This window comes from Echiichthys vipera (assembly GCF_963691815.1).
Source record: "Echiichthys vipera genome assembly, chromosome: 3".
Taxonomy (NCBI): Eukaryota; Metazoa; Chordata; class Actinopteri; order Perciformes; family Trachinidae; genus Echiichthys; species Echiichthys vipera.
The window spans coordinates 33,960,673-33,976,340 of record NC_139828.1 but is presented as its reverse complement, the minus strand read 5'-3'; the positions used below and the strand labels follow the sequence as shown (position 1 = coordinate 33,976,340).

At 40.9% G+C, this 15,668-nt stretch overlaps 1 protein-coding gene across 1 annotated transcript in view; it reads left to right on the top strand.

Annotated features, from left to right (window-relative positions):
- Positions 1-201: 201 nt before the first annotated feature.
- The window catches only part of LOC310966549 (epidermal growth factor receptor substrate 15-like 1), a gene marked incomplete at its 5' end in the record, with an annotated part of 80,335 nt that continues 64,868 nt past the window's right edge, over positions 202-15,668 (top strand). The window contains 10 exons of the mRNA XM_083940308.1: positions 202-228; positions 1,210-1,251; positions 1,403-1,492; positions 4,207-4,254; positions 6,465-6,560; positions 6,860-6,928; positions 7,787-7,912; positions 8,160-8,219; positions 8,960-9,202; positions 14,586-14,743. Coding sequence (XP_083796434.1) covers positions 202-228; positions 1,210-1,251; positions 1,403-1,492; positions 4,207-4,254; positions 6,465-6,560; positions 6,860-6,928; positions 7,787-7,912; positions 8,160-8,219; positions 8,960-9,202; positions 14,586-14,743 — 959 coding nt within the window. The remainder of the gene's footprint in view (positions 229-1,209; positions 1,252-1,402; positions 1,493-4,206; positions 4,255-6,464; positions 6,561-6,859; positions 6,929-7,786; positions 7,913-8,159; positions 8,220-8,959; positions 9,203-14,585; positions 14,744-15,668) is intronic.

Here is a 15,668-nt window from a genome sequence, read left to right as displayed (position 1 = left end):
TGAGCTCTGCGCACGCTTTAATACAAGCCCCACACACTGTCTGTCAGTGGGTTATCAGGTTCGTTTTAGTAGGGTATAGGCTAGTCAAACTTTGTTCATGGCGTCCCACCTCAGAAAATATCAGGAGGAGAGAGAGGAGGAGAGAGAGGGGGAGGAGGAGGAGGAGGAGAGGGAGGGTGCGTTCCCGCAGCAACAGGGAAGATGGCAGCTCTCACATCTCTCACCCAGGTAAAGATGCAGCATTTTTCAAGCATGTGCTTCATGTCGAGGCTAAGATCCTAAATATGATGACACAGTGTGACTCAGGACACTGCTTTTTATTGTGTGTACGTTAGAACACAACCTGAGCTCGCTGTCAGCTGCTCCATTAAGGCCTATAGCTGTACCGTTAGGTAGCGGGCTTGTTAGCCTCAGCTGATACTACCTAGCCGTGCAGCTATTATCACGATATAACATAGTAATTACACATTTAAAGGTGATAAGCATCGTGTACACTGTTAACACTTAGGGACAGGCTGGTGTGTACAACGAAGCATCAGCAACTATAAACTACGTTCAGTGCTTAAGCTAGCAAGCCGAGCTAGCCTAGCTTCGATGCCCAGTGAGGATGGGGATAAACATGCTCGTGAGGCTCGAAGGCAGGCTTACTTCAGCTAGCCGGGGTTAGCTTTGATTAATGATGCTGATGCGAGCTGGTTCTCTACTCTCTACTGTTTATGTTCCCCGGTGACAAGTGCATGTTAAGGCTGACGAGCAGCACGCACTGTATGCTGGACGCGGTTGGGTTGTGAGACATTTGTGAGTGAGCAGCAGAACTACACTTAGGACAGTGTCTCAGCCACAGGCGGAGGTTCTGCTTCAACATCGGGGTCAATGTCACGGGTGGCGACGACGACAATATAGCGATTTTGTATGTATCAATTTATAGTGCAATTATTCAAAACATCACACGTGTTTCAGGATGATTTTTTCTCAACAACATATCTATTAAAGAATGAGACCTTGACCCAAAACAATCATCCTGAAACACTTCAAACATAGCCCAATTCGGTGTTGCAACCGCGGACCTGGCAACTCAGCAGAAGAAGGGGGGTAAATCCTGAAAATCTAAGGCTATGCTCTCAGTTGTTCATGCTGAAGACACCTCACTTTTAAAGAGATGTGGATTGGGTTGATTTTTAGTGCAATAACATTCTCTCTCTGCCACAGTTGTCAAGTGGGAACCCTGTGTATGAGAACTTTTACAGACAGGTAAGATGATGAGCCAAAGTATGTTACCACACATCAAAGGCAGTTCACATGTTTGAGCAAGAGTTAATTATGACATGGAAACAAAATGGAGATGCAAATATGATCTAATGATAATACAATGCAGACTCAGACTGTGTGTGTTTGCTCCAAGGTGGACCCCGGGAATACAGGGAGAGTGGGACCAACAGAGGCTGCCTTGTTCTTAAAAAAGTCTGGACTCCCTGACATTACATTGGGAAAGGTAGGTAGTGGCAAAAGTTGCAGTGTTTTCTGTACACTAGCGGATGTTGTCAATGTTACTTCAAACAAAGCTGGAGAGGTGTGTTTGGTTCATACAGCAGTTGGTTGCAGTTTGTGGATCTTAATTGGTCCTATTTGTGGATTGCCAGTGGACTGAAGGTCAACCTCTTGTCTGTGCCTGCTGTCAACACTGTTCTGCATATAACACTGAGCTAGTGATCTGTATTCAGCCCACCCTGGATGAGATATGAGGTAGCACCACTTGGTTTATTAGGTAGACGACACACTGATTTACCAGAGACATTAATGTTCCCTTTTGTAGCATTTAATTCAACGTTTGTGTCGGAGTTTGTGTTACTATTTTTTACTCCAAATGTATAAAAATAAATGTATAATGATTGCAAATATCAGTTATCAGCTTCCTAGATTACTAAAAATTGGTGTCTGCATTGGCCCTGAAAAAACATTGGTGATTCCTTACTTTATGTAGGGATGCAAATTATCGAGTAATTCATTAATCAATAGCTGTTTCTTTTTATTGATCAATAATCGATTAAGTGATAAGCGTCCATTCTTCTGAGAAGCTGATTTTCCCTCTGAATAGGTTAACTGTATAGACCTTTTTAATGGAATTCCATTACTAGGCAACAGCCTTGGTCCTTGTTAACTTCCTGTCAGCTGATGTTGTTTACATTCACAGCAACAGGAATCAAACTTGGACACATTTAGAATGTTTCTGTTTACAACTTTGAAAAGGTCTATATGTTACATCCTTAATCACTCACTTGAGGGCAGGGAATAACATTTTGGTAGCATATCAAACATATTCTGAATAGAAAATATCACAATATTACACAGGCTACTTAACATGAAAATAAATTGGGCATTCTCTCATCTGCAACATTGGAAACATTAATAGCAGCAGTATAAAAAAAAATCATTCCTGAATAGAAGAATACAATCAGGGCTCCAGACTAACTTTTTTCGCATATGGCACTGCTCCACAGAGAGTGAGATAAGAAGGCTCATCTCACAGAACGGATATGTTTACAATTTATTAAGTAGATCAACTCACACCTTTTTTTCTACAGTTGTTTACAGTTTTCTCTGTATATATTTCATATGAATCATATCTACATTGATCAGATCAGTCTGTATATGTGTTTTAAACATATGAACTGTATCTACACTGACTGATCAGATCAGTCTGTATATGTGTTTTAAACATATGAACCGTATCTGCACTGACTGATCAGATCAGTTTGTTTATGTGTCTTAAACATATGAACCGTATCTTTGTTTTAAACATATTAACCGTATCTACACTGTCTGATCAGATCAGTCTGTTTATGTGTTTTAAACTAGAAGAAAATTATTTCGTCATGGTACAAGGCAACCTGACCCTGACGCAAATAATCTTAATTCATTAATTAATATATCTATTGTTTTCCTTCTGTAGCCCTCTGCATTGTTTCCCTAACTGTGTGGCTTGATTGGCCTAATTGCAAGTTGCTGTCATAGTCCCTCTGCATCCCACTGCCTCCCTGATGGCTCACTAAAATTATTGACTTGAAGCATGGTCTGGCCACACCGGCTTATCATTCTGGGAAATGGGATAAAATGCTCTGGCTTGTTTGTATTTATTTAAACTAATCACAGTCATCTTGGGTGGTGCTAAGCCAATAGTAGAGAGTGAAAGAGGTGGAGATAGCCTGATGTCTGCTGCCACTCCACATACATTTGGGTGAATATAATCCAAGCCATGACACTTCCTCCTCCAAATGTAACTGACTTCTTCCCACACTTTTTCGTTTCACGTTTCAGTCTTTCCCCAGTCCTACTCCATCTGCAGTGTTGAACTAATTCCCCGTTGAGAGTCATGTAATCCTGTCCTCTGGTGCACTTGTTTTACGTGGACGTCCGGCCTTTTTGAGGGACTTAAATTGTCCTTGTAAAGTTTCAATATTCTTGAAATAACAGACTGTGAACGTCCAACCTCTCTCTGATGGTTGAGAGGGTCATCCCTTTGGTCTTCATCTGAATGACCTGCTGTCTCAGGGTCTCAGTCTCCTTAGAGCAGCTTCCATCTTGCAAATTAACCAGGAGAGCTGCAGATAAATAGGGTGTGTCCAACAATGAAGTCAGTTGTCACCAGGTGCAGATTAACACCAATAACTTAGAGGGAACGTGTTCTCTAATTTTGATCACTGCTTTTTAAAATTTTTTTGAAGTGCCTTGGTTATTAAAAAACATGCCAGGACAGCAGTGGTATAGCCACAGCTGATATTCTATCAAATTATGAATTTAAAAAATAATAGTATTTAAGAATAAATCAGGTGTTAATGATTTGTTTTCTTTGATCTCCATTATAAATCTGATATACGACAAAATCTGTGATCTAGATCTCACTTCCTTTTCATCTCTGTTGTCAGACTCAAGTATGCTTTTATATGACTGGTTGAGTTCGTCACTCTTAATCACATTTGATTGTAAACAATTATGAGACCACCCCCGAGTTCAAATTGAGTCATCAAAAAATATTTTGATGTTTTACAGAAAGAGAAAAGATTGAAAGTTTGGTGTAAAACTGCTCTAAAAAATATTTGTAATACATATTTAGAATCGAAAAAAGATCTAAATTAACTATTAACACAGGGAAACAAGATTGGATCTGATTTTGTTTTTAATGCTGTGTATTTGTGTCTTGTGTTACAGATCTGGGATTTGGCCGATCCTGATGGAAAAGGCTATCTGGACAAACAAGTAGGAACAGACGACTTCTCTTCCAGTGTTTCATGTCTTTCATGTACTGAATGCACTTCACAAAGAAAATGAAAATCATAGTGGATGCAAACAAACAAAATGACTTAATGACTAAAAATGGCAAACTGAAACTATATCTCTACACCAGGGGTGTCCAACCCTGCTCCTGGAGAGCCACTGTCCTGCATGTTTAATGTTTCTACCTGCTCTAACACACCTGAATCTAAACATGCAGGACAGTGGCCTTCCAGGATTGGACACCCCTGATCTGCACGCTCGTTTAATAAAATGCTCCAAAATTGGCTCATGCTATCCAGTCCAAATAAGTACAAGTGGAAGCTCATATTTACTTGTGCTACAGATTCCTTTTTCATTTGACCTAAGCTCTGCATGAATGCCGTATCGAACTAAGGGGGTCAAACATGATTTATTCAGGTGTTAATTTCAGTGGCTGCAGTAGCTGCAGTGCACACCAGGTGAGCAGTCCAGATGAGTACAGACAGACAATGGCCTCTCACCCACAGACTAAAGTATGCCGGCCGACCCGAGAAGCTGGCAGATAGACGGTGTTGACCCATACGAGCTGGCTGACATGTTTTGCAGCTTGTAATGCTTATTAATGTAAAGTTGTAATTTGTTTTTAGCCCAGTGGGAGTCTGTTGTGGACTTTGAAGTGGAAAAATCAGTTCTGGTTAGGCTAGGGCCATGAACAGTGTGAGCAGGGGTGAAAGGAGTTTTGATTTCTATCTTATTGACCAATAGTGCGCATAGCGCACCGAAAAATACACTTCATTATTTATTATAGTCTACTTATCAAGCATTCACTAGGACTTCTTATCACTCTAGTATTTTTTAATCACACTGCATGTGTGAAAGTCTCAGACTTTCTAACAAAGGTGCACGTTAGCACAAGATCTGGTTAAGCAGTACGTGCGCCGTTCGCTGTCTGTCCAGGGAAACACTGCACATATAAAAACAGAAGATTGAAACATCAACATATTTTTCTGTACATGTTGTTTTTATTTGGGAGACTTTGCAACAAACGTCTGTTTACTAAAACACTTTGGAAACCAGCTGCACATGTTGGTACAGGATGGTTAAGCTGTACGCACGCTGACTAGCTGTCTGTCGAGTGAAACGATGTACGGAAGGTTCAGACAAAATTTAGAAACAGTTCAGAAAAAGTTACATGCAGTGTATACTAAGGAAAACGTGTTGCGTCTGGTAATTTGACGTTAACAGGTGTGTTGTCATGCTGGAAGTGCTTTTTTTTTCAGCCATAGTATAGAAATCTTTTAGCGGTACGCAGGAGTTTGACGGGACCCTGACAAAATGGCGAATACCATGATATCGGGGGCAGGACGCTGTGTCGTGATATGTCATTCTCATTCTCTGTACATGGAGCCCGCTTTAACCACTGGACCACCGTTACTGTAGCACGGCCGTCTGCTCTGGGACTAATTCATGAGGTTGTTACACTTATGAACGCTTGGAGGTTTTTGTGAAATGCTTTATTTTTGTTTGATAATAAACACTTTACCTTTATTGCTGATAAAAATAATAAAAGTACATGCTTTACTGCATATCTGACTCTCACAAATACAAATGGTAGCAAAGGGTCTGAATATCTATGGCCATGTGATATTTCACTGTTTGTTTATTAATACATTTGCGTTGTGCTGTGTGTACATTAAAAATCTACTTAAATGATTTTACAAAATGGCTACAAATTAACGAAGAGTGAAAAATGTAAGGGGGTCTGAATACTTTCCTTACCCACTGTATCTATCCATCTCTAACCTGCAGCTCTCTGAACTCTTTGAACAAGCCGTCATGTCTTTCATCTAGATGTTTCTCCAAGTTGGTTGTATTTGCTCCCTTGGTCTGTATCGATTTAAAGAATCGTTTACAGACGGACTGTGTTGTGTCTGTGGGCTTGACACTGTCGGCTACGTTTTTGCTCCTGGCGTCTGCTTATAAAAAAGTCTAGGACAGTCGGCATGTCTGTCTCTGCGACTGTCACTATGAAACCACGCCCACTCTGACGGCAGGCAGTGATGAAGCAGATAGAAGCTGCACACAAAGTTCCTAAAGTACAGATACTAATAAAACCTGATATAATATTGTTTTTAACAGCTGGGTACTGTGGCACCTTTCTAGTATCGGTTTATCGAGCTACAGCAGGTAATACTGTGTGTTTTCTCTCTCAGGGGTTTTACGTAGCTCTGAGGCTAGTGGCCTGTGCTCAGAGTGGTCAAGAGGTCTGTGTTTCCAGCCTCAACCTCACAGTCCCTCCCCCCAAGTTTGTGAGTATGACTTCATCATTAATGATCAAATCCACATATTCTATACAGAACAACAAGCTACAACCGTTTTTTTCAGAATATTGACATTCATATAATATCAATTTACAATACTTTATATTCATTATTCTCCTCATTCATTATGTAAATACATTTAAAGACACATTTATGTGATGTTGTCATGTTATTAAACCTTGTGTCAAAAGCTCAGTATGAGAGAATAAGGCGTGTTTAATCCAGTGACTAGATCATGTGACAGTGCCATGGCAGCCATCTTTGTTTGTTTGTTTGTCTGATTTCAGAAGGACAGCAGCAGTCCGTCTTTAAGCAGCACAGCTTCTGCCTCCTGTGAATTACACTGGGCTGTCAGGGTGTGTTGAAACACGCGCACGCACGCACGCACGCACGCACGCACGCACGCACGCACGCACGCACGCACGCACACAGTTTGTTTACACTGTAATATGTCCTCGCTACATGAAATGTCCCCCCCCCCCCCCCCCCCCCTTTATTTATTGATTTCCACAGTTGAAAATGTGACAGCATATATACACAAGAACAAACTTTCCAGCCCTGGGGAAAAAAAGAGGAAACAAATAGACCTTGTATCACTGACAAAAGTAATAAAAGCAAAGAAAAAAAAATTACATTCAAGTTCTTTAACTGTAAAGTATCGATTTTGGCATCGGCCTAAAAAATATGTAATTGATTGGTTGAACACAAAAATGATAATGGGCATAAACAACGGAACAATGGACAACGGAATACATAGGCCTGATAATAGAAGATAGTCGCTATTAAGACATGGTGTAATTATAGCAATAAATAATAACACCGTGTCCTAACAGAATGCAACCGTCCCACTATCGTGGCAGAGAGGCTGCCGTCTCCCCAAAGCTGCCATACACACTTACACACACTACGCGTATTTTGAAAACACATTCCTACTTGTACAGTATATTCTTGTAGGCTTTTGATAGTTGTTATTTATTTGCTTACTTAAATACACCGGGGAAGCCCGCTATGTCCATGAATGTTCTTTTGTGAGTTTGGAAGGTGTGAACATCCAGTAGAAATCAGGGTTCAAAGAAAAAACAAAAACATACGATGCTTTGTGAATAACTTTTATCTTTACTAGAATCTAATCTTAACTATTAGGGGAATTTCTTAGAAAATATCATGATTCTAAGAATTGTCTTTTTAGATTCTGTTTGTGTTTTCCTTTGTAGCCAGAAGAGAAGAGTAAATTTGATGGGATATTTGAGAGTTTGGCTCCAGTCAATGGCTTGCTGTCGGGAGACAAGGTCAAACCAGTCCTGATCAACTCCAAACTACCTCTGGATGTGCTTGGGAAGGTATTGACTTACATTTTGGTCTCTAATAGGTCTTCCATTGGATCAATATGAATGCAATCTGTTTCCACACAAATATGAAGTAGCATTAATGTCAGGGCGGCTGCTAGAACCGTTATATTTAGCAATGAATTATCAATGAACATGCCTTTTTCCAAGGGGGATTTATAGTAATGAAATAATCTGTAATAGTTTAAGTAGTTACTTAATTACGCTGAATGGCCTCATTATGTTTATTTTTTACTGTTAGGTTTGGGACCTGAGTGACATTGATAAAGATGGCCACCTGGACAAAGATGAGTTTGCAGTGGTGAGTGTTCTCTTCTTCATTGTTACCATGTGTAGTTTTCATTCTTTATATCCTGATATAGTTGTGGATAAATGTACACTATGACAACATTCAAATAATTGGTAGCAACCCCCTTTGCCCCCAGAACAGCCTGAATTGTTCGTGGCATAGATTAAGCTCTAGAGAGGTGGAGACATGCAGCAATGGGCTGCAGGTCAGAGTCGAACCTGCGGCCTCTTTACATGGGGCGACTGCTCTAACCACTCAGCCACTGGCCACCTCATAAAATACATTTTTCATTATATTTTATATACTCATAATAACCTTATTTACGGTTATGCCACAGTAGTCTATAGGAAGTTTTGACGGTCATACCGCAGTTTTGCCGTTTTTAAATTAAATTGAACCGGTACAAAAGGGAGGCATACTGGGTGTCCCTGGGGGCCTTGAACACAGATGTGGTGACCCAGCTTATCAGGGAGGTAAGAGAAGGCAAAAGTTACCTGGCTGTACTGTGGCTCTATATCCCACCAACATCTGCTCTGGAGACACACCAAGACCCGAAACACCCGATGACTTCAGGATATAGCATCAGAGGATGTATTTAAGAACAGGAAACAAAAAACAGAAGTATAAATGAAATAAATATTAGAACTTATGTCTGAACTGGGGGTAAATTGCAGGTTTGGGGCATAATTAGTTCTCTAACTAATATATATTCAGCAGGTAAGATGCATTGACCACACAATGTGCTTCCCTAGGCCATGCACCTGGTGTACAGGGCCCTGGAGAAGGAGCCTGTTCCTGCACTCCTCCCCTCTGCCCTCATCCCTCCGTCTAAGAGAAAGAAGAGTCTGGGTTCAGTGGCCAGCTCTGTACCTGGACTACCCGCAAGCCCACCACCACCAAAAGACTCGCTCCACTCCACACCCTCCCATGGCAGCATGAACTCACTCAACAGCACTGGCAGCCTGTCGCCCAAACACACACTCAAGTCTGGACAGGTAATACACACTTTATACACTACAACAGTGGCTCTCAAACTTTGTTCATGACGTACCACCAAAATATCAGGCTCTCTCCAGTCCCACCACTAAGACCAGTGTTCAAATACAGCAGTGTAGGCCGACACTATTCAGCTGCGGACAGGAAGGTTTATTCCTAATCAGAAGATGATTTATTGTTGACTGACATGTCAGTGTTTTCAAACCAATCATTATACCTCTGCTGACTCTCTGCCATCACAGTTTAGCTTGTGATTTATGAACGAGACTGATATTGAAACAAAATGACATAAAATGTTTAACTTATTTTAAATTACATTTCACGAAGTTCAAGTATTTTCTTAGTAATAATAATAATAATGTAGCAATGAATGTTTCCGTTTTTTTAATTTTGTAGATTCCTTTGCTCACCACCATAGAGAGCTAGAAATATGTTCTCTTCGATTTGTTTTAGTTGGTACACGAGCTGCAGCATTTTGGACCAACTTGAGACTCAGACAGACTTATTGGAGCAGCCTGATAATAAGGAGTTGCAGGAGTCTAGCCTAGAAGTAACAAATGCATGGACTAGTTTTTCTGCATCTTTCTGAGACACAATGTTCCTAATTTTCGCAATATTACGCAGGTGAAAATATGCATTCCTTGTCGTTAGTTTTATGTGAGAATCGAAGGACATTTCCTGATCAAAAATAACACCCAGATTCCTTACTGTGGTGCTGGAGGACAACACTACATCATCTGGAGTAACAATATCTTTAGCTATTGAGTTTCAGAGGCCTTTGGGGCCAGGTACAATGACCTCAGTTTTATCTGAGTTTAACATCAGAAAATTGCAAGTCATCCAGCTTTTTATTTCCTTAATACACATTTGAAGTTTATCTAACTGATCGGTTTCGTCTGGTTTGATCGACAAATATAATTGTGTATCCTCAGCATGACAATGAAAGTTTATGGAGCGCTTCCTTATAATATTTCCTAAGGGAAGCATATATAAGGTGAATAGAATCGGTCCAAGGACAGAACCCTGTGGGACTCCGTGACTAACTTTAGTGTGAATGGAGGATTTGTCATTAACATGTACAAACTGAGATCTATCTGATAATTATGACTTAAACCAGCTCAGTTTCGGTTGCTTTAATGCCAATTAGATGCTCCAGTCTCTGTAGCAGGATGCGATGGTCAATAGTGTCGAAGGCAGCACTAAGATCTAGCACAACAAGTACAGAGACAAGTCCTTTGTCTGAAGCTATTAGAAGGTCATTAGTCTTTTTTTACCAGTGCTGTCTCAGTGCTACGATTCATTCTAAATCCTGACTGGAAGTCCTCAAATAACTCATTATTATGTAAAAAGTCACACAGCTGATTGGCGACTAATTTCTCGAGGATCTTAGGGCGCACTCACACTTTCCTTCTGTACCGGGCCAAAACCGTTTTTTCAGCTAAAGCCTAGTATGTTTAAGCAGTGTGAGTGCACCCGTTCCGCGCATAACTGCGGACAGCGGGCCATCCATGGCCCGCTTGAAAGAGGTGGGCTTTTGTAGAGCCGTTTGCACATGTACGAGCACGAGCGTGCGCACGTGTAGGAGCACGAGCACGAGCACGAGCCCTACGGCGGTAGCGGTATGTGCGCCTGTTCGGTCATAGAAAATAGAACGACGGACCATGTGCGGACATTTAACAACAACAACAATGGCGGTGAAAGGTTCACGTTGGTGTGATGCGGAGGTGGAGTGTTTACTGCAGATTTTGGTCGGATGAAAATATTAAAAAACAGTCGACAAGACGCACAAAAACTCCGAGGTCTGTGGAAAGATTTGTAAACAAAGCCACACACACGCGATCAATGCGTGTGACATGTTACGGCATGATGACGTATGGACAGCAAGAAGCATTTGCGCAAGGCCCTGGCAGTGTGAGTACAAACGCGGCTGGGGCGCGGGGGGAGAGGGAGGGGGGACAAGTACCCTAAAGCACGGGGCGCGGTGCGGAAGGACAGTGTGAGTGCGCCCTTAGAGAGAAAAGGAAGGTTAGATATAGGTCTATAGTTGGCTAGTACCTCAGGATCAAGACTGGGCTTTTTAAGAAGAGGTTTAATTACAGCTACTTTAAAAGACTGTGGTACATAACCTGCTGATAAAGACATGTTTATCATATCTAATACAGGAGTGCTAACTATAGGTAACACTTCTTTAAGTAACCTAGTTGGAATAGAGTCTAGGAGACAAGTAGAGGGCTTTGATGCTGAAATAGTACATGTTAATTTGTTAAGGTCAACTGTAGAAAAGCAGTCCAAGAACATATCAGGTTGGTTCCTGGGTTCCTGGGTTTGAAGAAAAATTGGTGCCAAGCGAGTTGATTTTGTCTCTAATAGTTAAAATTTTGTCATTAAAGAGGGTCATGAAGTCATTACTACTGAGGGTTATAGGAATACATGGCTCAATAGAGCTGTGGCCCTCTGTCAGCCTGGCTACAGTGCTGAAAAGAAATCCAGGATTGTTCTTATTCTCCTCTATTAAAGATGAAAAATAGGCTGCTCTGGCATTACGGAGGGCCTTCCTATATATTTTTAGACTTTCATGCCAAACTAAGCGAGATCCCTCCAATTTAGTAGAGCGCCATTTACTTTCTAATTTTTGCGATACCTGTTTTAATTCACGGGTTTGTGAGTTATACCACGGAGCTAACTTCCTCTGTTTCATTATCTTTTTTTTTAACGGAGCAACAGAGTCAAGTGTTGTTTGTAGTGAGCCTGCAACTGATAAATTTCCGAGAAACTAGTGCAGGAATCTTGAATATTAGAATAAGGCATTAAAGTAAATGCAGATGGAATCGATTCCTTAAATGTAGTTATAGCACTATCAGATAAACATCTAGTGTAGAAACTTTTGCCCAGAGGTGATTAGTCCTGTAATACGAATTCAAAAGTTATTAAATAATGGTCTGATAAAATAGGATTCTGTGGAAAGCCTATTAAGTCATTGATTTCCACACCATAAGCCAAAACAAGAACGAGGGTGTGATTAAAACAATGAGCAGGTTTATGTACACACTGACTAAAACCAATCGAATCTAATAGAGAGATAAATGCAGTACTAAGGCTATTATTATCAATGTCCACATGAATATTAAAATCTCCTACAATAATTACTTTATCATATTTAATGAATAAATTTGACAGAAACTCTGAGAATTCAGACAGAAATTCAGAGTACGGACCAGGAGCACGGTACACTATAACAAGTATAATTGGATGCACAGTTTTCCAGGTTGAATGTGAAAGATAAAGAACAAGACTTTCAAATGAATTATAATTTAGTTTAGGTTTAGGGTTTATTAATAGGCCTGAGTCATAAATAGCTGCAACGCCTTCTCCTCCTCAACCACTGCCTCGAGGAATATAAGTATTAATATGACTGGGAGGAATGGATTCATTTAGGCTAACATATTCTTCAGGACACAGCTATGTTTCAGTCAGACAGAGTAAATCTATATGGTTATCTGATATCAGATCGTTTACTACTACAGCTTTAGATGACAGAGATCTGATGTTTAAAAGTCCACATTTTATTTTCTGATTTTGTTGCATTATCGCAGATTTGGTGTTGATTTGTATCAAGTTTTTCTGTATAGCGCCTCTTCTGTTCATTTTTGATCTGGTTAATTTAGATGATCGTGGGGCACACAGCGTTTGTATACTATACTGAGCTGGAAAATGCTCCACAGGGAGCGCAGAGAGGTGTATAAGACTGCCACTCTGCTTCCTGGGCACCTGCGACAAGGGCAGCGCAGAGTGGTGTATTAAACTGACTCTGCTTCCTGATCCCAACACTGGGTTGCCATGGGTTTAGACCGCTAACAACTGCGCCCAGGATCTTAGATATGAGAGCAGCACCCTCCAAAGTAGGATGAATACCATCTCTCCTAATAAGACCAGGTTTTCCCTAGAAAGACTGCCAATTATCTACAAAGCCCACATTATTTACCGGGCACCATCCAGACAGCCAGAGACGGAATGATGACATGCTGCTATACATGTCATCACAAGTCAAGTTGGGCAGGGGACCAGAGAAAATTACGGAGTCCGACATAGTTTTTGCATATGCACACACCGACTCCACATTAATTTTAGTGACCTCCGATGGACGTAATAGGGTGTCATTACCGCCGACATGAATACCAATCTTATCATATTTACATTTATCCTTACCCAGCAGTTTCAAATAGGCCTCAATGTCGCCCGCTCTGGCCCCTGGGACGCATTTGACTATGGTCCCTGGTGTCACTAAGTTCACGTTTCTCAGAATGGAGCTGCCAATAACCAGTGTTGATTCCTCAGCATGTGTATCACTGAGTGGAGAAAACTTGTTTGAAACGTGAACAGGCGGATGGTTAACCATAGGCTTCGATTTAGAACTATGCTTTCCTCTCACAGTCAACCAGGAGGCCCCTGGCTGCTCAGGGATTGCCGGGGGAGGGTTAGCAGAAGCTAACGCTACACTATGTGGCTTTGCACCGGCTAAAGTTATAGGTGGCCGGCTAGCTACCGTAGCCCAAGACTGAGCTTCCATGGTGCTGAGCGGTGCCTCTAACTCACTGAGCCTCGCCTCCAGCGCTACAAATACACTACACTTATTACATCTACCATTATCACTAAAGGAGGCAGAGGAGTAGCTAAACATACGACACTCCGAGCAAGAGAGAGCAGGAGAGAGAGCAGGGGAAGCCATCACCAGCCGAGAAGCTAACTGCTAAGCTAAAGTGGCTAACAGTGTGTAACGTTTAATTAGCAAGAAAGCGGCTGAAAGAAAGAGAGCTGTGAGTGCTTGAGTAGAACCAGTGGATGTTTAAATGTTAAGCGGTTACTCTCTCTCTTCTTGTTTCCATAACAACAAGCAACAAACAGAACGCGACTGACACATTTACTCAAACAAAACTATAAAGACTGATCAGATAGGTCATAAGAAGCAGATTTAGTACATTGACCAAACTAATTTAAAAATAAACACACAATAAGCAGATTTAGTACATTGACTAAATTGAATTAAAAATAAATAAGAAGCAGATTTAGTACACTGACTAAATTAATTAAAAAGTACATTAATAAAAAAAGATAATGATAAAGTAATCCTGTGTCTCCACTGCAGCACACACTTACCAGCATCCGCTCCTTACTCCTTCACGTGACGGAAAATGTAAACCGAGATTAGGTTTGGCACACAGTTTAATGAAAGCTTGGGATGTCCCAAAGGTTTTTTGGCCCCGATCCAAATCATCTAAAACTATTATCAAATGGTTTCATCTACACTAGATACAAATATGAAAAATACAGAAAGTTACATCATATGCATCTCTGTCATATCCATCTTTTCTCTCTCTGTCTTAGCATTCAGTGAATTGGGTGGTCCCAGTTTCAGACCGTGGTCGCTATGACGACATCTTTCTGAAGACTGACGCTGATCTGGATGGTTTTGTCAGTGGACATGAAGTAAAGGACATCTTCATGCAGTCTGGACTCTCTCAGAGTGTCCTAGCCCTTATATGGTAGGGACTCAGATAAGTTCACACTTACTTTTAAATTTGACAATGATCATGTTTTATTTCTCAGCTGGGCTTATTATTGGCTTGGTACTGCTTTGTAATATGTCAGCCTTTATTTCTGGCCAAGAATAGCTTTGTTGATGGGTTATAAATCACAGATACATTATTAAACAATAAGAACACAGTCATTTGTTCCAGATTAATGGCTTAAAATGTATCATTAAAACTCAGCAAATAAACAATGATCATTGATAAAACTGTTGGTTATAAAGGGTGCCACCTTACAAAGTAGTACCACTGTCTGAAAAGTGCTTTACAAAAGAAGTTCAAGTATTTACAGTTATACAAAAAAATCACCTGTGCAAAATGTATGATTATCAACAAGTCAGAGGTCAAATTTAACACCCTCTCATTTTATGACAGATGTCACTCATCCTAAGCACAGCTATCAGCTTTTCAAGTGTCTAATGGAAATGTATTTGGACCATAGACTGTATAAAAAATGGACGTAGCCTCTCCGCCGGGGTCTGTTCTCTCATCTTGATCCAATCATATTAATCTCTTGGAGCCGCCATCTTGTTAGACTGTGACTCCTTTTCATTTCCTCTTACCAAAAAAAGGCATTGATGTGACGTTGGGGGGAGGGAGATACGTCCGTCTGGGTGACGTTTACAGAATTAGCCACATTAGCTCACATTAGTTCCAACCCCGGAGCTAGACTAACAGAACATGTCACTAGATAAACAGGAGTGGGACTAAATGTCGAGATTTTCTTCTGGGGCTGGGAGGAAACGGGAGTCATTTTTTAAAATTTTGTAGCTGGAACAGGATTTTTTAGAGGGTAGAGACTGACACAGGAGGTCAGTCTCTAGCAGAGTCAAGAACAGGAGCTCCTGTGTCAGTTTCTAGTGGAAAACACACCGGCTCC